General features: G+C 33.2%; 4 protein-coding genes across 13 annotated transcripts in view; all 4 read left to right on the forward strand.

The window, feature by feature from the left end:
• LOC125826377 (uncharacterized) overlaps positions 1 to 21,111 on the forward strand; it is a 103,936-nt gene that overhangs the window by 76,304 nt on the left and 6,521 nt on the right. The window lies entirely within an intron of this gene.
• LOC125826389 (nudix hydrolase 8-like) lies at positions 2,564 to 6,024 on the forward strand. Its single transcript, XM_049505699.1, has 9 exons — positions 2,564 to 2,891; positions 3,716 to 3,975; positions 4,223 to 4,288; positions 4,416 to 4,553; positions 4,660 to 4,737; positions 4,842 to 4,892; positions 4,984 to 5,018; positions 5,273 to 5,381; positions 5,577 to 6,024. Exons 1-9 carry the CDS (start codon positions 2,762 to 2,764, stop codon positions 5,781 to 5,783), a joined length of 1,074 nt encoding a protein of 357 aa, XP_049361656.1. The 5' UTR covers positions 2,564 to 2,761; the 3' UTR covers positions 5,784 to 6,024.
• The window catches only part of LOC125826403 (deSI-like protein At4g17486), a 554,011-nt gene continuing 540,832 nt past the window's right edge, over positions 7,933 to 21,111 (forward strand). For 3 of the 10 annotated variants that reach the window (XM_049505718.1, XM_049505719.1, XM_049505717.1), the window contains exons 1-5: positions 7,933 to 8,201; positions 8,507 to 8,751; positions 11,429 to 11,716; positions 11,932 to 12,018; positions 15,685 to 15,850. In XM_049505718.1, the coding sequence (XP_049361675.1) occupies positions 8,598 to 8,751; positions 11,429 to 11,716; positions 11,932 to 12,018; positions 15,685 to 15,827 (672 nt within the window). In that variant the 5' untranslated portion in view covers positions 7,933 to 8,201; positions 8,507 to 8,597 and the 3' untranslated portion in view covers positions 15,828 to 15,850. Of the gene's footprint in view, positions 8,202 to 8,501; positions 8,752 to 11,428; positions 11,717 to 11,931; positions 12,019 to 12,878; positions 13,003 to 15,684; positions 16,152 to 21,111 lie in introns of those variants that run through there. The other 7 variants (XM_049505723.1, XM_049505724.1, XM_049505722.1 and 4 more) reach the window with 7 other exon arrangements.
• Positions 16,903 to 18,702, forward strand: LOC125826399 (RING-H2 finger protein ATL22-like). Its single transcript, XM_049505710.1, has 2 exons — positions 16,903 to 17,500; positions 18,338 to 18,702. The coding sequence occupies exons 1-2, from the start codon at positions 16,903 to 16,905 to the stop codon at positions 18,496 to 18,498; spliced, it is 759 nt and encodes a 252-aa protein (XP_049361667.1). The 3' UTR covers positions 18,499 to 18,702.

Here is a 21,111-nt window from a genome sequence, read left to right on the forward strand (position 1 = left end):
ACATTATGTATGCTGCAGCAAAGTGCAAGTTTGAGGTAGTCCCTTTGTTAATTCTTTTGAGAGTCTACAGAAGCTGTGACAAGAATTAAGAAGCACTAAAAAGAGATTCAGTTACTATGGTATCTGTTAGGCTGATGTAATGAAAGATTCATGGAATAGATTATTGAATTATAACAGATTTTGGAGTAAAGCTAAATACTTGTTTATTCATGATGTGTTGTTTGAATTTTGAGAAGTTTTGACCAAAGTCAATATTTTGGGTTAACATACTCGGAATGGAATTACAACAGTTCCATTAGGACTTAGGATTGGAAGGTGATTTGGACTTAGTTGATGGTTGGTATTGGTCACAATACACTCATTTTATTAGGTCCAGAAGGTGATTTTTTTACTTAGTTTGATGATTGGTATTGGTCACATATATTCATTTTGTTAGGTCCGAAAAGTGATTTTTGACTTAGTTGGATGGTTGGTATCAAAAACATCTACAAGATAGACCTATAGTATTTGAGGGTGATTGGAAATTGTTGAATCGTTTCAAGAGAAAGACTAAATCTAACCAGTAAACTTCATACACAACTTCACCACCAAAAGAATTATGCCCTTTGGGCACGGGACTCCTCTAGAACTATGAAAATAATTAAAAAAACATTCATAATTTCTATTAAATCAAAACAATAAAGTTTGTGTTAACTATTTGACGGAGATCAAAAGTAAGTCCTCAAAGAAACTGTTTTAAGAGATTATTTAAACCCACTTCAAACATGTAATATAAAATTAAGACCATTTTATTAGTATAATTTTATATATTTGAAAGTATTTTAATCATTGAAGGACATATATTATATGGTTCCTAATTCCTATATGGATGCCAGTGATATGTACATATATCAAATCAAATACATAAGATAAGGCACCTAGTCATTGATGACTTGGACAAATAAGGGCAACACGTAATAATAACATAATATACTTTAATTTTTCACGTGTTGGGAAAGCAACTCCATACTAGGGGCGGAGCCAGCATACCGTAAGGGTTCATTCAAATTTCCTAGAAAAATATTACTATTTATACATGATTAAAATTATTTTTTATGTATATATAATAGAGGTTAAAATTCATTTGATTAGTTGGTGTGTTTATTTCTTCAAATTTTAAAAACCTTATTAAAAATCCTAATTCCGCCACTATCCTTACTTATTTTTTAATTATAATCATTTGGCTTTATTATATATGATGTGCCATCTCATGAATGATTCATGTTTTAAGAACAATAAAAAATCTGAGAAAATGCTAAATTAATAATACAATCATTTTCGTTTATTATAGAGGTTTTATTTAATTTCTTCAAGTTCCCTTTAATTTCTTTTTTGTAGTAAAGCATGTAATTTTACGGAATTAATAATTTAAAAATAATAAATTTGAAATAGATATGTGCCATGAGCTCCGGCAAGATAATTGGAAGCCACGTGTGGTTATGTTTTCCACGCAAAATAGCTCCTAAGTCCCAAAATACTTTCTCCCGACTCATTTTATTTGGCTCTTACATTAAAATAGACGCTTTATTTTATTTGTTCATTTTAATAAATTAAGAAAGTTTTTTTATACTATTCTTATACAAAAGTATAGTGTTCAAATTTTGAAGTTTCATAATATTATTAGTAAAATAAACTTTTAATTACAGCTTTCTTTAAAAATATGTTGTTCGTAAAGGTTAAGAAATATGAAACTAAGAGAATAAGATATTTCATTCCTAATGAAGTATACGAAACAGAATAGTGGGACATTTATTCTTAATCAAAACTCTTAGTTTAAACTTTCATGATGAAATTTCATCGTTAATAAAAAATTGAAGTTCCTACTTTAAGAATGAAATAGCTTTTAATAGCAAGTATTCTTTTGCGATGTTACTACATTGAATATGTCAAAAGGAAAAAAAGAGAATTTTTTTTTAACGTTAACTAAAAAGGAAAAGTAAAATAAACTAATTGAAACGGACTCGTAATCTTTGGATCCACTCAAATCAATCTCTGGTCTTCCTCTATGTTTCCTCTCTAACAGTGACTTCATAATTGTCTTTCCTGTCAATTTCAATTTACTTCCCTGTTTTCTACAATGAGTATTTGTTACTACTTAACAACATAACTTCATAAATATCTTTTCCACCTTATTTGTCGTTTAATAAAATATTTCTCAATCATCAATATGGGTTGTGGTATACTGTTGGGAGTGTTTCACCCTTAACTAAAGGTCTCGGATTCGAGCTCTGGATATGGAGAAAATCTTGTTAGAGCGCCACCCTCGAATGGCCCTGCAGTGCGCGATCTGAATTTAGTCGGAGGTCCAATGTAGACTCCGGACACGGGAAAACCAAAAAAAAAATATTTCTTAATCAAAGTTCATTTTCCACCACAATATTTTGCCACCTGAGACCATGATACTTTTTTTTGGTTGTATTATATTTGTACCTTAATTAAATACCCCTTTCTTTTGTTCACTTGTTAATTTCTTCAAGATTTTTAGTATTCTCCCATTGGTAGAATATGCCCAAGAAATCCTTTTTTTTTTTCTGTAGTTGACGAGGGATTTTGTCAATCTTAAGTTTTTATTTTATTTTTTTTGTCAACAAAGTTCAAGATTTTGAGACCATTATTAATTGATGCCATAATTTTGGGGAATTAGTTGGTTTCATTGGACTGAGCTGTCTGGAAGTTAGTTTAAAGACAAGAAAAAGGCTTTGTTTTTGTAGTGTGTGAAAGAATGGAGCTGAAATTGGTTGATTCCAAGTCATTGTTTTTGTCTAATTTTGAGCTGATGAAATCAAGTTCATTTCTTGACACAAAGCTAAGGTTTGGTCTCACTGGGACTCATAAGTTATGTTCTTGCAGAGGTAATTTTCTAATGTGGGAAAAATGAGATTTTTTTTGTGTTTTTAGTGTTAATCATTCATCATTGTATGTTCTGTTTAGGTTTTTTGGATTTTTCTTAGTTTAATTAGAAGATCATAAGGCCAATTCAATGTTCTTACTGCAATTTATGACCAAAGAAGCTATGTTGTTCGGACTCTCCAAAATGATGTTGCACCTATGTAGGTTCCTCTGAAAATACTCTACTTTTAGAGGATCGGACAGGCACCTGTCGATATTCTTGAAGAGTTCGAGTAACATAACAAAGAAGGGAAGGAAAGTGCAATTTCACAGTTTTTTTTAATATTATCTGAGAGGATCTTTATAAGCTTGTACATGTTTACCAAGTCTATTCCATTTGAGTCATGTTTGCCTTTTTGAGGTTTACTAATCTTTTGTCTCCAGAAGAAAATGTAGAGAACTTGTTCTAGAGAAAGTGTTTTTCTTAGTTTTTATTTCTTGTAATATTGGATTTAAACGAGTTTAAACGGAGTGACATGGACGGTGAGGATTCATATAGCCCCCACCTTGCTTGGGATCGAGGCGTAGTTGTTGTTGTCGTAGAACAATGTACCATGAGGCAGTACAAAGTGCATCTTTAGCTTAGAGGATTGCACACTTGCTGTTTCATTAGGCAAGACAGACGTGTTTGCGCTTGCTACAGAACATAGTGCCTAGATCTGAGACGATAACATTTCGTATGGTAATACCATAAATAGATGATATCAGTTGAGACATGTTTGGGATTGAGGTGTACGTAGTTACATCTTCCGATATTGATATTGGCTTTTGCCTGTTTTACATCCAGGTGTTGTACTCAAGGCCTCGCGTTCAAGTGCTTCTTATGATGCTGCAAGTTCAGTTAGCAAAGAAAATTTTATACTTGATGAATTTTCTTGTCAGATAAATGGTAAAAATTGTTCAGGACTGTATCTTAGAGATGTAAGAGTGCTTGATGCTTCTGATGATGAATATGGAGGAATACTCATTAATCCACAAACACTGCCATCCAATCCCGATATATTTGCATCTGTACTTCGTGAATCGCTGTCTCACTGGAAAATGAAGGTACTTCCTTAGCAGTAATAAACATATTGACCTCTCTTTATCTTTATGTAGAATTCCACAACTACATTTACCTTTATGTTGTTTACTGATTATCTTGAGGAAGCTATTGCATTTTCATTGTTTGGCTTGTCCTATTGCCAAAATGCTTGAAACGAATGGTGTCACCAGTCTGAGTGTTTCTTCAGACATAAATATATAATTACAGTTCATGGAACACCTAGTTTCTAATTGGCGTTGCATGCTGCAGGGGAAGAAGGGAGTTTGGCTTAAACTACCAGTCGAGAAATGTGATCTAGTTCCAATTGCAGTAAAGGTATTGACTGTCAATAATATCCGAACACAGATAGCTTTTTTTGAAGAACAAAGTTTATATCATGTTCCTTTAGCTTCCAATGCTAACTCTTGTTTCAAGCCAAACTCTAAAGTAACTAATTTCACAGGAAGGATTTCAATACCATCACGCGGAAAGAGGATATCTCATGATGACATATTGGCTTCCCGATGATCCCTGCATGCTTCCTTCTAATGCATCTCATCAAGTTGGAGTTGGTGGTTTTGTGATCAATGACAAAAATGAGGTATTAGCTTTTGAAAGACACTCCTAATTACTGTATTGAGCATGCCATAATATTACACATATCGCGTCTAGTGTAGTCCCTTGACTTCAAGAAATGATTACTCTAGGTGCTTGTCGTACAAGAGAAACATTCTGCACCAGCTCTTTCAGGCCTATGGAAAATACCAACTGGTTTCATTCTTGAGGTATGTTCTGGTTACTATTTTGTTTGTTAACAACAGTATATATAGAAACACGATATCTTTGCCTCAATCCGTAAACTCATTCTACCTTTTAATGCCAATATCAGTCGGAGGAGATCTTTACAGGAATCGTGAGAGAAGTGAAGGAGGAAACTGGGGTAAGTATTCGTAGGAACATATTTTCCCTGTAGATATGTAATCTAAAACGAGTATTCGCTTAACTATGGTTTTTTCTGGTTATCTTTCCAGATTGATACTGAATTTGTGGAGGTTATGGCTTTCAGGTGAGAAACGTTTGTCCTCTACATCATGATTCTATCTTTGAAGAGATTTTTAGAAAGGATGAATCTGATGTAGAAATATTGTTCTTTTTACGAAATGAAAACTATACAACTTGAATACTAATTTTGCTTGTAGCTATTAGACATGTTATTCAAGTACAAACACATGAATTAGAATGTGAAAATGGTGATTGCATTATCTAACACTAGTTGTTGATTGCAGACCATTATTCAATTTAACGTCTGTTCTTTTTCAGGCATGCTCACAATGTAGCTTTTGAAAAGTCGGATTTATTCTTCGTCTGCCTTTTAAGACCCCTGTCAACAAGAATCGCGGTTGATGATCTAGAAATTCAGGCAGCCAAGGTAAATGCTATTCACAAATCCGTCATTTAAGACATTTCAACATTCCTCTCTTTCCATCTCAATGATCATCATATCCATATTATATACTTGTATCTCTCCGTTCCTAGAGTAAAGAAACAATAAAACCTCAAGAATATTAAGAAACAATATGTTGCATTTTCATTCATGTCTAAGCTGCTTGTGTTTACAATGCAGTGGATGCCTCTAGTCAAATTCGTCGAGCAGCCACTAATTCAAGCAGATAGCATGTTCAAAAAAGTCATAGACATCTGCATTGCTCGTCTTGGAAAGCGTTACTGTGGATTATCTGTCCATCAACTTGTCTCTACATTTGATGGTAAACTATCCTCCTTGTACTTCAACACGGTTGAAGATTCAGATTCGAACTGTAAAGCCAACTAGCGCCATAATCAGAATTTGCAATGCATTTTTAGCTCTCGACTTCTCTTTCGATAGAGATGGACTGAGTTTAGCACAATATTACATGACCTGTAATAGAAAGAATAAGAAAAAAGTCAGGGAGTTAATATATAGTGTATATATCTTCTGCTGAGGACATGGGACTCTGTATATATGTAACATCTATATTTCTTATCTTATGACTAATTCAACTTCTAAGTGTTTTTCTGCCACTTCACTAGTATCTTTCTTTGCCCTTATTATGGCGTTGCCACTTGAGTGAAATGTTTTTGAACGCCCTTTATCGAAAAAATTATATTAAGTATATAGAAAATTATACCATGTATATAGGTCAAAAGTTACTCATTATACATATATATTAAATTTTGAACACCTTGATGTAAACTATGTCATTGTTTCCTTTCCCAGATACATTGAATACATCCGTGCCCTCTCATAAACAATCGTAACCATGCACAGATACACATGATACATCAATGCATTTTTATGTTTAATACATGACAATGATAGTAGTTACACTTGATGAAATTAATATACACAAATATATTACTATATTGATATTGGATACATAAATACACGAAATTTTGAAACACAGATACCAAAAAGTAGATGGACAAGGGAGAGAGAGAGGCGAGCGAGAGAAGAGAGAGTTGAGATACGTTCACTAAATACAATGTATCTTGAGGCAAATACAGAAATCTAGAGGCAACTCAGACAAGATACATAATTATTGAAACTATAACTCATACTTGTGTGCCTTATAAAAGTTGTTCTTTTCCTTTTTTTTTGCTTAAAAACTTATTGGAATTTGGAGTTTGTAGAGTAAAAAATATTTTTAAACCAAAATTAAACTACTCAAGTTTTTATATTAGTAAATAGAATTTGTTATAACAAAATTCAAGTTACTATATGGCAAACACATGGTTAATATCTTATTAAATTGTTATTGACACTTTCCTATACAAATAACTTTCTTGTAAACTTAAAAAATTTGTCTCATAAAAATACTATATTATAAATCACATTCTCAAGAAAAAAAAAAACTACTCCTCGTCTCATTTTCGCTAGACAACTTTTAAAAAAATGTTTGTCATGAACATAAGTTCTGTAATATCTTATTTGTAGGACAAAACTTATAGAAATCTTTTACCTTAGAGAATAACTTATGTTACTAAATTTTGTACCCAAAAGATTCTGATCGTTAGTTGTTAGGCACAATAGAAAATCAATCAAATTAAATTGTGTCAAATCAATTATTAGATTCATTGTTCTTATATATATTTATAATCATACCGAATAATTAGGTAGATAGATTGTAAATTTTGTAAAAATAAATCAAAAATACCAAATCATAATGAATAAATTTATATATGAAATACATTTTATATATCAATTACGTTTAAAAATAATGAAACATAATTTTTTTTTATCTTAAACTTGAGGAGAGGTAAACGACAACAAACGAACGAGTTAATTAACAACATGAAAGTGGGATGTTTTATCTTATTTATTTATTTATTTATTTATTTTATATAGATATAGTTGTTGACTGCACATTCAAATTATTCCTATTTTCTTGTTATAGATATTGGTAAATCTAAAAGAATATTCAAAAGTAGTAAAATATTATATTTTTATATTTTTATATTTTAATAGGAATGATGAGTGATGATTGAAAAAGGCCATGTGTGACATATTATGTTTAAGGTTCTAGCTAGGCTGTAGTCAGCTGCACTAGAATTAGTTGTTGCTAACGGCATTCACTTTTTATTTAACTAACAATTTTTTCGCAGATTTAAAATTTTTAAATTTTTACGTATATAACAAAAAAAATTAAAATGATACTTATAAAATGTTAATAAGTATTTTTTGGAACGATTCAGTTGGTTTGGAGGGTGATCATCCATACGGATGATCCAAAATCGACTTATCTAGTGCCATTACTTATTCACTTCAAGTTCTTTACTTAATAAGAAACTTAAAATATAGTATTATGTCAATAATTTAAAAGTTAATTTGATAATAAAAGACATTTAAAAAAATTAAAATTTGAATGATATAATGACATTAAATTATTAATTAGTTGTTGTAAGCTATAAAAAGTGAGATTATGTCACATTTAAATCATCACAAAGAGAAAAAAATGTGTAATTTAAATTCTGTAATTATTTAAGCAAATGAACTTTTCCAAATATAAACCTTTTTCTAATTTCTCTTCACAGAGACAGCTGTGGGAAAATAGAGAAAATATTACTCGGCGGCCACTGCACCCCACCTGACCTTTCCTCATCCTTTCCCCGCCAATCCTTCTCTCTCCGCCGTACACGGCGGCGATCTGAAGCCGCCGCCACCGTGCTCTCTCCGTAGCACAAGCGTCTCCGATTTTCATCTCGCATCTCGGTAAAATCTGTCTCCATTTCTCAATTTCTCTTCCGTAGACGTACTTCTGTATGTATATGTATATGCGTCTTTTTAGCTCAGTTTTGAACTTTCGTTATCTCTAGCTTCGGAATTTGTTAAAATTACGGTCCGAGTCAATTGGTCGTTGCGTTTTTTAGCCTCAATTAGCTGTGTTTGCTATATGTAATAGCTGAATTTTCTGTTAGTTATGTATAATGAGTTAAAATTGAGCGTGTTAAGTGTGTGATAAAGCTACGCCTTGTTTTACTGAATTTTATCTATTTATTTGTGTTTATGAAGTTTAGGTGCTTAGTAATTGGCTGTCAGCTTCCTGGATATTGAGTGTGATTTATTGAGAAACATAGCGAGGGTGGTGGACGAGGTGTGTGGACTACAATGAGATTGTTAAGGTCTAGCTCAAGTTCATCAAAGGAGCAGTTCAATGGAGAGAAAAATCGTTCTTTGTTGTATCTTAATGTATATGATCTCACACCTGTAAACAACTATCTCTATTGGGCCGGCCTCGGAGTGTTTCATTCTGGTATAGAAGGTACTAAAGCTTTTTTGTTCTCCTTTAATGTGTATTGTTATACATATTGTTGTTACATCTTATTTTGAGTTGGAAATTAAGCAGTGGTTTAGTGTCTTATAATTTGATATTAATCAATAAAGTTAGCCACTTTGACATGGTATGTAATTCTTTGCTTTATATGACTGTCAGTCACAAGGAAAGAAATCTCGTCTTAATGAGGGGAAAGAGATGTGATGTTCCGCATCTCGAGGACATTATCAGCCTAACTTGAATTGGAAAAACAATGAAGTAATTCAAGGATTAGAGGAGTGCATCAGTCACATAGAAAGTAGTTGTTCTGTCATCAGAGATATATCGACACTGGATTGGTCGTTAGAGAAACTAGTGTTGTTTGTCATCAAAAGGAAGAAGAAAAGAAGTAATCATCAACCAAACGGAAACCCACATTGGTCGGCACCGCCTGCTGATAGTGGAAGCTATTTGAGTCTACCAATATTGTGGAGGCTCTGATACCATGTGTAAATTTTTAAAGAACTCTTGTTGACTTAATTAGGTAACAACGTAAGAGAGATGCTTCATATATAAGTTGTCTAAGTTGCTTAGACTCCTTCATTTTCGGTGCCACACCCGCGTCGACATGACGTTAGTATGGGTGTGAGATCCATACTGGATTTGGTCAATTGATTTTGGGTACTTTGACCAAAATCGACGGAGAAATTTGGGACAGATGCCACAGATTGTAGTAATTAAAACAAAAGCTAGGGTGAAATTGAAGAAAATTGAATAATTTATCTATGGAAAGTTCTATGTCGGTCCTTTTCCTTTTATCTCCTTTTGGGATTCTACTCTCGGTCAATATTTTCTCCTTGAAATACCTTGTATGTTTTCCACATAATGCCTCATAAATAGACATATTACTCTATTTTTAGATATTTGAATTATTTTTAGCCGAATTCCCCCCACCCATATTCGAACCCCCAAATCTTGAAATTTAGATCGTGAAGGATCCGACCTCTAGATCCACATCTGTAGCAGACACCATCACCGAGTCTGAGCAACTTAGTAAGTCGTTGGTTATGTACAATATGGTAGATATCCAATCTCTAAGCTAATAAATAAGATATATTCTATAATGAGAATATTCTAAGGTATCCAATAGAATATTTATAAGATTTTATTTTTCGAGTAAATGAATCTAGACGTGTATTGATCTAGACACATATTCACTTGATGTTCTAACACTTCCATGTGTCATAATTAGTTGTACTTTCAAGCCTCTTCAATTCTTACCTCCTATATTTTTCCTCACGCTGGGTCCTTGTAATAAAGGTGATTTCCCTCTTAACTCTGATTTAGCTCTCCATTCTTTTTAATCTTTTTAGGAGATCCCTTGTCAATCTCAAACCCCTCACATGGCACAGCCAAAACTCTACCAAAAGCATTAGGTTTCTTCGCCACCCATTTCGAATCTTTCAGTGGATCTTCCGTCCTTTCACCAGGTCTATTATGTCTGTTACAAAGGTGAAAGTGCCAATTTAGAGAGTTGGTGAAGGTTTTTATCTGAAGGTGTCAACTTAAGTAGTTTACATTAGGAACCAACCGGTCTCGTAGCCTACCAGGTAAATGTGCTTACCTGCATGGATAATGGAACTGGCTCATTGATGGTTATGTTATTTCTTAAAAAAAGTTGACATAGTTATACACTATTAGTTGATAAATTTAGAGATACGTCTGCAAATACTGTTGACCAAGCTGGTGGAAAGAGGAAATATGGATGATAGAGTGAACATCACAGTGAAGCTTGTCATGTGAAACATAATCAGAGCGAAGTGTCTTCTAATTGCTTCTTTGTCCACCTTATCAAAAAGTTGCTTATTTACTTGTAGCATCAAGCAATCACCAGCACAAGATGGTTTCTCAAATCATTCCTGATTTCCTGTTACCATAGTGTACACTTAGTCTTGACAGGATCATGCATGTGTTAAACCAGAATAACATTAGGAAAATGCTAACCTAAAAGAACAAAGAAATTTATGTAAGAATTCTAGCTAGGGAAGGAGGAATTGCAGCCTTTGTCTAGATGAATTACATCAACCTCTCTCTCCCCAATCCGCCCCCGCTTGTTGAAGATTAGACAATTCCATTTATAGCAAATTAGTAATTTGATAGGACTATTGAGTAGCCACTAAGATTGCAATCTAATGCCTGAACTCATGTTTTATATGCAAAATAAATTACTCCTAGGATTATGTATTGCATTGTAAACCATTGATGATGGCTTCTCTTTCTCGAAATTGTCCGGTCTGTTCTGCTTATGAAGAATAGCAGATGTATGAGTAAGAGCCCTTAGGTTTGTTCATCTAGTTTAGTCATTGGGGTTTTATGAATAGTTGTCTTGGTTTTCTGCTCTTTAGTGCTTTCTATCCTTTTTTTTTTTTCTCCTGTGTACTTCTTGTTGCATGCAAGTATCTCTTGAATTTGCTCCTTGACTAGATGACTGCCATCAACATACCATGTGCAGCTATATTTTGAGCATGAACACTCTGCTATGTCAGTTTTATCCCGGAAAGGGTGCAGAAGTTATTCTTATAATCCGTAAACCATTTGAAGAAGTTGTGTGTTTGATTATTAAAGATTTTTAGTTTTACTATAACTAATGTTCCTTTCATTTGTTGTTTTTCTTGCTTTGATGCAGTACATGGTCTAGAGTATGGGTATGGAGCCCACGAGTACCCATCTAGTGGAATTTTTGAGGTGGAGCCACGTAGTTGTCCGGGTTTCACTTTTAGACGGTCAGTGCTCCTGGGCAGCACAGACATGTCTCGTTCAGAAGTTCGGTCATATATGGAACATATTTCAGGAAAATATCATGGGGACAGTTATCATTTGATTGCCAAGAACTGCAACCATTTTGCTGATGAAGTCTGCTCGCATCTCACGGGAAAGCCAATTCCTGGATGGGTGAATCGGCTGGCACGAGTAGGTGAGAATGAATGATGAGTTATCTTAATTGTGGGGCAACTTTCAAGTGTGAACTGGTGTTCATCTCCGTCTATTCTCCCTTGTTCTTATCTGCATTACTTTATAATATGGTTTTAAATTGTGACTAATGTACAGATAGCTGTATGAATCCTGCAGCATGTTTTCTGGGCTATTCTTGCTAAACTTCTAGCTTGTTTCACACAATTATTTTTGAAGTTTCAGGCTCATTCTGCAATTGCATTTTACCAGAAAGTATTCAGGTTACAAGAATCAGACATCTTCCTGATCATCAAGCCTTTTCAGGTTGGTGTTGACCTATCTCTCTTCACTTTTTTTCCCAATGAGTAACAAACTTTTGTGGTATTACAGAGTGACAATATTTCAGCTACCACATGCTTTCTCTGATTAATGGAACATGAATTTTCGAGGAATAAAGAGTACATTAGGGCTAATCTGATGTCCCACATATGAAAAAATAATCATGGGATGAAAATCTAGATTGCTAATTCTCCCTCCGCCCATTTTATGTGAGAGGTGTTTGTCTGGGTAGGAGTTGAAGAAATTAAAGAAGGCTCTTAGTTTGTTCTTTTTTTGGTGTAAACAGAATCTGGGGTGGGTGGGGTGGGGTGGGGTGGGGGGAATAGAAGAATTGGTAGATTTAATTGGCAATGTATAAGCTTGTAAGCTTTTGGATAGGAGATCCCTTATACTTTTGAATGTTTGTAAGTTTGACAACTCAGTATCTCTTTGGAAGCTGAGTTTTGTTTATTAATACAAATGGTGATTACCTTATCAAAAGAAAAGAAGGCTCTTGACATGTAAGACAAATATATGCGAAGTACCAAAATTATCCTTTTAATTGAGCGGTGGTGAAAGCTTCACATGTCTTTTCATTAAGAATGGCGGTGAGGGTCCCAATAAGTATGTCATTAAGAGTAAAATGGGGATGGTGAAAGATAAAGGTATCATTCTTTTTTCGGAGAAGGGCCTAAAATACCCTTGAATTATCAAATTTGGTACAAAAATACCCTCCGTTTACCTCTTTGCTCTAAAATACCCCCGACGTCAACGTATTGACTCTAAATTGTCCTTATTTTTAACAGTCTTGGCTTTTCTCTCTGCTTCTTGAGCTTTAACAACCATGGCTGCTTCCTCAAATGCAGCAAGAAGATTTGGGACGAAAGGGGTACCCGATCAAATTCAAGTCCGACCGCCTAAATTTGACCCATCAATTTCAGTTAAAGGAGTAAAATTTCAATGAGCTGAAATTCTGACCTTCTTTGAAAGGTTCAGACATTTTCACTTTCTTTAACAGACCTTACGTTTTCTTTATCGTCGACTTTATCTTAGATCTCCATTTCTTGATCTTCAAGATCCTTCATTAGCTCAGAAACATCAATAATCTCAGCTTCTCGATCTCTTGTACGCTGCTCTGAACATTCTTCTTGGTATCTTCGTGGATCTGGATTCGAGTTGATGAAGAGTGACAGTGAAATTGAAAATTTGATTCTGGTGATGAATTATGAATATATCCATCTGATGCATTTGAACTGAGAACTGTTTGTGGCTTCAAATACCCGATTGTTTTGATTGTCTTCAATTTCTTGAGAAGCTTTCCTTCATGGTCTTCATTTGCTTGATGAAAACCACTAGAAAAGGAAAAAGGAAAAAGGAAAAAGGAAAAAGGAAAAAGAAGAAGATGAAGAAAAGGAACCACCTTTAGGTGTGGCGTGTGTGGGTTATAGGTGGATCTGTGTTTTAGGTTGAGATTTAATTAGTTAGGTTCATTTTAACAATAGCCAATAGGAACGTGCCACGTAATAAATGAATCTATTAATTTTTTTCCAAATAGGGCGGTATAATAAGGGCAATTTAGAGCCAACATGTTGACATCAAGGGCATTTTAGAGCCAAAAGGTAAACAGAGAATGTTTTTGATCGAATTCGATAGTTCAAAAGTATTTTAAGCTCATTTCCGTTCTTTTATGGATAGACTAAATGGAAGAGTGTCACGTGAAATGTGACAGAGGGAGTACAACGTTTAGTTTCTGGCATAAAACTTTAGATTACTAACCCGGAGCAGGTAAAATCTACAAGATATATAAGTCTGATATTGTTCCTACCACTTAAAATTGTATATCTATTGCTTCTGAATTTTTATATATTGATTTGTCTATTGTTATTTGGGAATGTTGAAGTTCCATTTGATGGTCATCACATGAGTACATGACACATATTTGATGTCGTATATGAGAAAACATGTAGCCAAGTTTGTTGAGTATATATACATAAAAATGTAGCTTATTCAGTTAAGAAAGCAATTCTGGTGGACTACCCTTTGCATGCTCAGCACTTGGTAGCCCTAAAGTGAGGGCCCCAGAGATAGTATTTCTCAATTGTCGATCCACGTAAAAGTCTCATGATTACACATAATTGGTTAGCTAATGGCTCCAACTAATTAAGATGAGTGGATGTGGCTAAAGAAAGAAGCACTCCTAGATGAACAAAAAAGAGAGGAAAACTTCTACAGCTATGAATACCATAATTTTCCAGTGTTGGTTACTCCACATTTTAATCTCATCAATCTCAACACTGTAGAGATTTATGAATACCATTTCAACTTAAAAGGAATTATTTATTGACTGTAATAGCATCATGAAGGATTGGTTGTAGTTGCAGCCCCTTTTGTTGAATTTGATATCTTTTGTCCCATCTTTCATTTTTTGTTCCTTTTTTGGGGGTGATTTCTCTGCTTTGGAGTCTCTGTGAATGAGAGGTTTCCAATATGTTTGGTCCCAAAAGTTAAGCCAATTAGGTTGAAGTCAACCTCAGTTGGACATGACCCGGATTGCATAATCACATCAACTGAGTAACAATACTCAAATCAGTAATAATTTCGCATCCCTCTGCCATGCTAATTTCTATTGTTTTTGTTTTCTCCATGTCCTTTGACCAAATAAAACAATTAACCACTCTGGCTAAGTGGTGTTTCCTAAGAGGTTGATGAAATGACGCAGAAGTTTGATTGTGTATTTGTGAGGTGAACACAGAAAGTCTTATGTCTTTTCAGGCACATTCTATTAACGAATACACATGGAAAGAAATGGGAGACAAAAAAAGTTTTTCAAATGAACTTATGAATTCTTATATAGTGTCCTTCCATATGAGTCTGCATTAAGAAAATGGATATGGGCTTGACTCAATCCCAATAAGTAGTGCAAGTAGTGATGATTGTCCAAAACCAATTAAGGAAACTATAGCCTATATAGTTAAACAATATGGGATTCTAGCACTCTCACACATGCCCAAGGCTAGACATTAGGAGCATGCAGTAATATAACATGGGTGTCCCAACATTGAATAGCCCAACATCTGGGATAAGTCTGCCTCTGCCTCTGATATCATGTTGAGAAAATGGAGCATGGTCGTACTGAACCCTGAATAGAGGCGCAACCAGGATTTGAACTTTAGGGGTTTTAAAATTCTAGGTAGTGACATCAGGAGTTAGTAACTGTGTTTTGAATTTAATTTTTGGACATATTTAGTGAATTTCTTAATACAAATACTGGGTTTGAACTAAAAGTATTGGGTTTGGATGAACCTGTACGTCAGCTTTTAGCTCTGCCCCTTGCCCTGATTGCTATGATCAAGTAGTGAAGATTATAACAGAGTGACCAAACTGAAAACTACTAAAGTTATAGCCCGCCCAACCTACTTAAAAATTTAGAACTAGGTTATATTGCTTACATTTAGATGTGTTATTCTGTCAAGCAAATCTTTTCTGAATGTTTTTGTGCACTTTGTGTGTCTGTATGGATGCAGGTATAGATTGTAGCTGTACTTATGAAGTACCTTAGTCTTAATCTCTAGTAGATATACAATAACTTAAAGGATGAAGGAATGTTCTTACATGTCATGTTAATATAGGCTTTTTTCATTCTTGACTAACCAAAATGCTTTGCAATTGTAGAAGACGGGACAGATTCTGATGGGTCATCTGTATCGGTAGATAGCGAGGAGGAAGACTCTGATCATCAGTTGTTAACTGTACAAAATAGTGATATGGCATTTCTGAATGAAAAACCAGTGAGACTAGCAAAAGAGCTTCTTTGATTGAAACATCTTTCTTCTTCTTCCCCTTTTCTCCCTTCCCTCCAATTCATCTAGTCTCCTGTTTGGAATCCTTTTGATTGTATTTGTGTGTTGTGTGTGCGCGCTCTCAAGTGTATCTATTTATCTGTCCTTTAAACACATTGTAATGTTCAAATATTCGTTAAGATGTGTACTCATGTAGTGTATTTACGTAGAACAATCAACTTCTGGCGTTACTAGGATTCAATGGGATTGTTTTTCCCTCCGACTTTCCCTCATTGTGTTTAGCTTGACATGAACTTTCTTGTATGATATATTCGAATTCCGAAACACAATCTTCAGAATGAGCTACCAGTTTTGAGTATTCATTGGAACTAAATGTCAAGACGAGTGAAAGAGAAGACAATTTGACATTTATGTTTCTACATCCATCTTGTTTTCTAGAGAATGACAAATCTAATTTTGGAACATAGTTAAACTCACTACCTTAATAAAATCCCTTGGTTTTTTCACCCCAAATAAATGTTGGATTAGGTATAAAGATCTCTGAGTTTTTAATGTAGTTGTTAAAGTTATTTGTTCAGTTGACCTACAAAAGAATGAACCAACCAATCATATTCCCCAACAAGAAGAAACCCATTTTGGATTTATTAGACCAAGGCACCTAAAAAGTTTAGTGCCAAATACCTCTTAGTCATCATCCAAAGACTAAAGTCTCTAAAGCAACCATAGAATAAATGCATTGACTATTATATGTGGAACAATTGTTAAAGACTTAGAAGTCTTCCATTTGATGCCCACTCTTTATTCCCTGAAAGCCACCATGCTCACGGAGTTTAATTTTTATATACTGATAATAAAAAAGAATTGTAACTTGGAAAGTAAAGCTTTTATTTATATTGTCAATATATATAAATTAAAATAAAGTTATTATTTATACTATCAGTATATATAAGTTAATTGAAAGATGACTTCGAAACTTTGCCCATTTAACACTTCAAGTCTCCAGTCCACAATCTTTAACCCCTTCCCTACTCTCCCCTCCTCTATATTTTTCCAACTACAAACCCCCCACCCCCCACAACAAATTTTTATTATGGATACTCTGATCTTCATTTCCCTGTTCATTATTGTTCTACATGTAAAAGCACAAGCAAATAGTTATTCACCAATTAACTGTACAAATGCCTCTGATCTCAACACTCAGTTTCCTTTCAGACTTCATGAATTTCAGCTACACTGTAAGCAAAACAGGACCATTATTCATTTCCCATCATATGGGGATTTAGTCATCAAATCCATTTCATATGACATCAAGAAACTCGAATTAATCGACCCGAAAAACTGTGTCCCTGAAGTTTTCTTGAATCTGAATCTTTCTAACACCCCATTTAGTTATTACTATATCTTGAAGGAGTATCAGTCTCTGAATTGTTCAACTGAAATTCCATCTTCTTTTTTGCAAGTCCCCTGCCTAAGTGGCATTGGACATCATGTTTATGTTGTGGAAACATCATTTGTTGTCCCAGATTTTTGTAACCATGTTAAGACTGTTGGAATCCCATTTTCATATAGTCCTTTCTTGTCTGATAACACTTTTGGACTTGGATTAACATGGAACTTGGAAAATTCCCATGAAGACAGTGTAGCAACAGGGCAGTTTAAAGGACTCAATGAGATAGCAAATGATAAAGGTATGTAATTTATCACAAAAAATAGAGTGGTTTTTCAGATACGAAACAAAGAAACATGACTTTACTGCGCGGTTTTTATTAGTTGAGTGACTTTTCTTTTACAAAATAAAAGAAATATGATTTTTCTTGGATGATTTCTATTAGTTGAGTGATCGTCTTAGAGAAATCAGACTCCTTACCTGCAATATCTTCTCCTTGTTTTAGTTAAGTTCCTATTGTCTAAGTGATTGACCAATTATATTAATCAAATACACTCTCGTTTGGTCATAGATTTTGAAGTTGAAACTTAGAAAATTGAGTTTTTCAAGTTGTGATTTTTGGAATTTGTAAAGTTGTGTTTGAACATGCATTTTACTTGGGAATTTTTTTTTTTTTTTTTTGTTCAAGTCCCAAAAACTCAAAAAATGGTTTGAGCTAGTTTTTGGGGAACTTTGAAGATCATCAAATTTCATGGTCAAACAAATATTTGTTTATAAATTTTCAAGTTGGTCTCTTGGTGGTCGATTGTATAAATCTTTCTATTCATTATACCGTTTACACTGACTAACTCAGGGACGGAGCTAAGGGGCACATTTCTTCACCAGAAAATCATATACTAATAAGTAATCTATGTAAAGTTAGTTTTATTTTCAAGCATATATAGCAGATGTTGAATTATTCTTTCAGCTTCTTCGTATGTTTATTTTTTTGTATTTTGAACTTATTAAGTGAAAATTCTAACTCTATCACTAGATTGATTGTTGACCTACCACAACCTTCCTTGACAGAGCAATTTTATTAACTTTCGAAATTTAACAATGTTGTTAAGTCCCTAATTTTGTTCTTTCTAATTTGCAGCCTTGGGGTGTATTATCCTGTTCATGTTTATAGTGGTGATGCTGTTGAAGTTATCTCAATATTCTAAGAGAGTAGAGGATAAAGTGAATCAGAAGGAACCTCATGTTGATGGCATTTTAGGGAACTATGAAGCTTTGGACAAAATTGTGATAAAAAATTAGTTTTCAGAATCAAAATATTTACCAAATCTATGAGGAAACTTTTGGTGGGTTATTGAATTATCTTATTCTAGGACTAGGGGTGTGTTAGATATGAAGAAATTGTTTTCCATATTCTTTTTGGAAATAAGTGAGTTTTGTTTTACTTGTTTTCTTATGTTTTGGTATGTAAGTAACAAATATTTTTATATAAATATTTATATATAATCTAGACAAATATTATGGGAGATAAAAATGGAATAGGGGCATGAGGTGGGTGAAAATGAGGTGTATTGGAAGGTGAGAAGGACATAATCAATGTGAAATATAACGAGTAATTTCCCTAGATAGTCATCCATGTTTGAGAAATTACCTAGTAATATTACTTATGTTTGTTTTATGACTACAATATCACTCAACTTTACATATTTTCCTCAAAATATACTTGACACCAAAAAAGCATTATCTCTCCTAATGAAATGTCATGTCACATTTTTTTAATTTATTAATAATATTTTTTTATTTCTTTAAGTGTTTGTGCCCCTGCTTTTCGATAGTATTTATACAGTGTTTAGACATTTTTTTATTTATTTGTTTGTACTTCTCTGATTAAAAAGATTTTTCAAAGGCCGACAACCCAAGTAAAATTCGAAAACATGATATTTGTCGATAGAGAGCCTAGTGCGCTCTATGTACATTACTTTCATTCATTGTTGTTACATTTAGTAAGAAAACAAGTTATATCATATTATATAAAAATATGTTTTTACACTATCATATTATAAACTCTAATTAACTCAAAAGGAGAAAAAGAGGGACCAGACGAATTATTTGAAGATTAAAATAAATAACATCAGTAGTTGTAGGCTGTCCGTGTGACTTATTGACTAGGACGTATATAGTCTATGGTCCGCACATATTGAAATGAGACATTTCATTGCTCCAATTATTATACTCAGAAAATAATAAAATATTAAAGATACAAACTAGTACTCTTATTATATAAAAGAGACTTCACGGTGAAGCAGTCACGTCTCTATCGATGTGCTTGCTTAGCGTGTTTTGGAAAAAATTTGAAAAACTTATTTCCTTTGTTCTATTTTAACTTAATTAGTGTATAATTTTTCTGAAATTATGGAATCCGTTTTAGCTATATTTTTTAGTTTTAAATTTATATTCTTTAGTTATAGCTTTATTATTTTGGATGTCGGTAATATCTTGTAGCTACTTTGAGTATTGATTCAACGATCGATGACGAAAAATACTTTAATTATGGATATCTTAATGAACCTCTTCACATTAATTTTACGCAAACAAAAAGTAACTAACAATTTAAAATATCTAAAATCATATTAAAATTTAATCAACTTTCTAAATTATATCGATATCACATAAATTAAAATAATAGATATTGGGCTCGTGCTAGAATAGACACGCGTGTCTAATTTTAAGCATACATGTAAGTTTTAAATTTTACTTCTTTAAAGTAGAGAGTTCTTAATCAATATTTTATATCTTTTTTAATAATTTTAAAATCATAAATATAACTAAATTTTGTGTAATCGAAGGTTGGCTCCGCTCTCGATTTCTTGTGAGAATCGACATGGTTTTATCTTTACGATTAACAAGGAGAGCGAAGAAAATCACGCACATAATAAATATCACACGTATACTAATTAATTACTTTTACTTGTTTTTATAACATAGTATTTTTCAAGTTAATAGTAAAAAAAACACTTAATTAAATATTATTTTTCACGAATTTCGTATTTTAACTATCTATTACTTCCTTTATCTATCTAAATTGTTATTTCCTTTGTATTAAAATAAACCTTGATTTATAATGGTGATTAAATGTTTGAAATAAATAGACACGCAACAGGGGCACAAACACTTCAATTCCTAATGTAGGCATTCCACAACTAAACTACTTAGTATTATAGGAGCCTACAGACATTTAAAGAATTAAAAAAAACATTATTAATAAATTTAAAAAATGTGACATGGCATCCATTAGGAAAGAGATAATGTTTTTTTTTTGTGTCAAGTATATTTTGAGGAAAATAAGTAAAGTTGGGTGATATTATAGTCCTAAAACAAACATAAGTGATATTACTAGGTAATTTTCCAAACATGGGTGACTATCTAGGGAAATTACTTATGGAGAGGACATAGTCGATATGAAATACTCCCTCTGTCCCATTTTATGTGGCAACATTTCCTTTTTGGTCAGTCCCAAAAAGAATGTCACATTTCCTTATATGAAAAGTTTATAAAGGTACAATTCCTCTTTTATCCTTGTTGGTCCCACTTAATCTTAAAATAATACTCCAATTCATTTATGAGGAGAGAAAAAAAAAGTCTACTTTTTAAAGGGCAATTTGGTAAACATTTTAAAGTCTTCATTTATTTTTTAAACTCCGTGCCCGATCAAATGTTGCCACATAAAATGGGACGGAGGGAGTATGATTTTGTGGACTAATTTTCCATGCTCCCACCACAAAAGTGATTTTCTTACATTTTTAAAAACTTTGTTTTTAGAGAAAATAATTTTCAATTTTTTTTAATCAACTGCACATGAAAAAAATTGAGAAGTGTTTTTTAGTCATAAAAGCTCCTAATGTTAGCAGTTGCATC

The sequence above is a fragment of the Solanum verrucosum genome, unplaced genomic scaffold, assembly GCF_900185275.1.
Source record: "Solanum verrucosum unplaced genomic scaffold, falcon-dt-bn FXZP01000060.1, whole genome shotgun sequence".
NCBI lineage: Eukaryota > Viridiplantae > Streptophyta > Magnoliopsida > Solanales > Solanaceae > Solanum > Solanum verrucosum.

Excerpts from the sequence above, each read along its gene's own strand:
- LOC125826389 (XM_049505699.1), top strand. The coding sequence starts at position 2,762 with ATGGAGCTGAAATTGGTTGATTCCAAGTCATTGTTTTTGTCTAATTTT. Across the intron at positions 4,289-4,415 it reads TAGTTCCAATTGCAGTAAAG|GAAGGATTTCAATACCATCA; the intron begins GTATTGACTGTC and ends CTAATTTCACAG. Across the intron at positions 4,554-4,659 it reads TGATCAATGACAAAAATGAG|GTGCTTGTCGTACAAGAGAA; the intron begins GTATTAGCTTTT and ends TGATTACTCTAG.
- LOC125826399 (XM_049505710.1), top strand. The coding sequence starts at position 16,903 with ATGGATACTCTGATCTTCATTTCCCTGTTCATTATTGTTCTACATGTA. Across the intron at positions 17,501-18,337 it reads TGAGATAGCAAATGATAAAG|CCTTGGGGTGTATTATCCTG; the intron begins GTATGTAATTTA and ends TCTAATTTGCAG.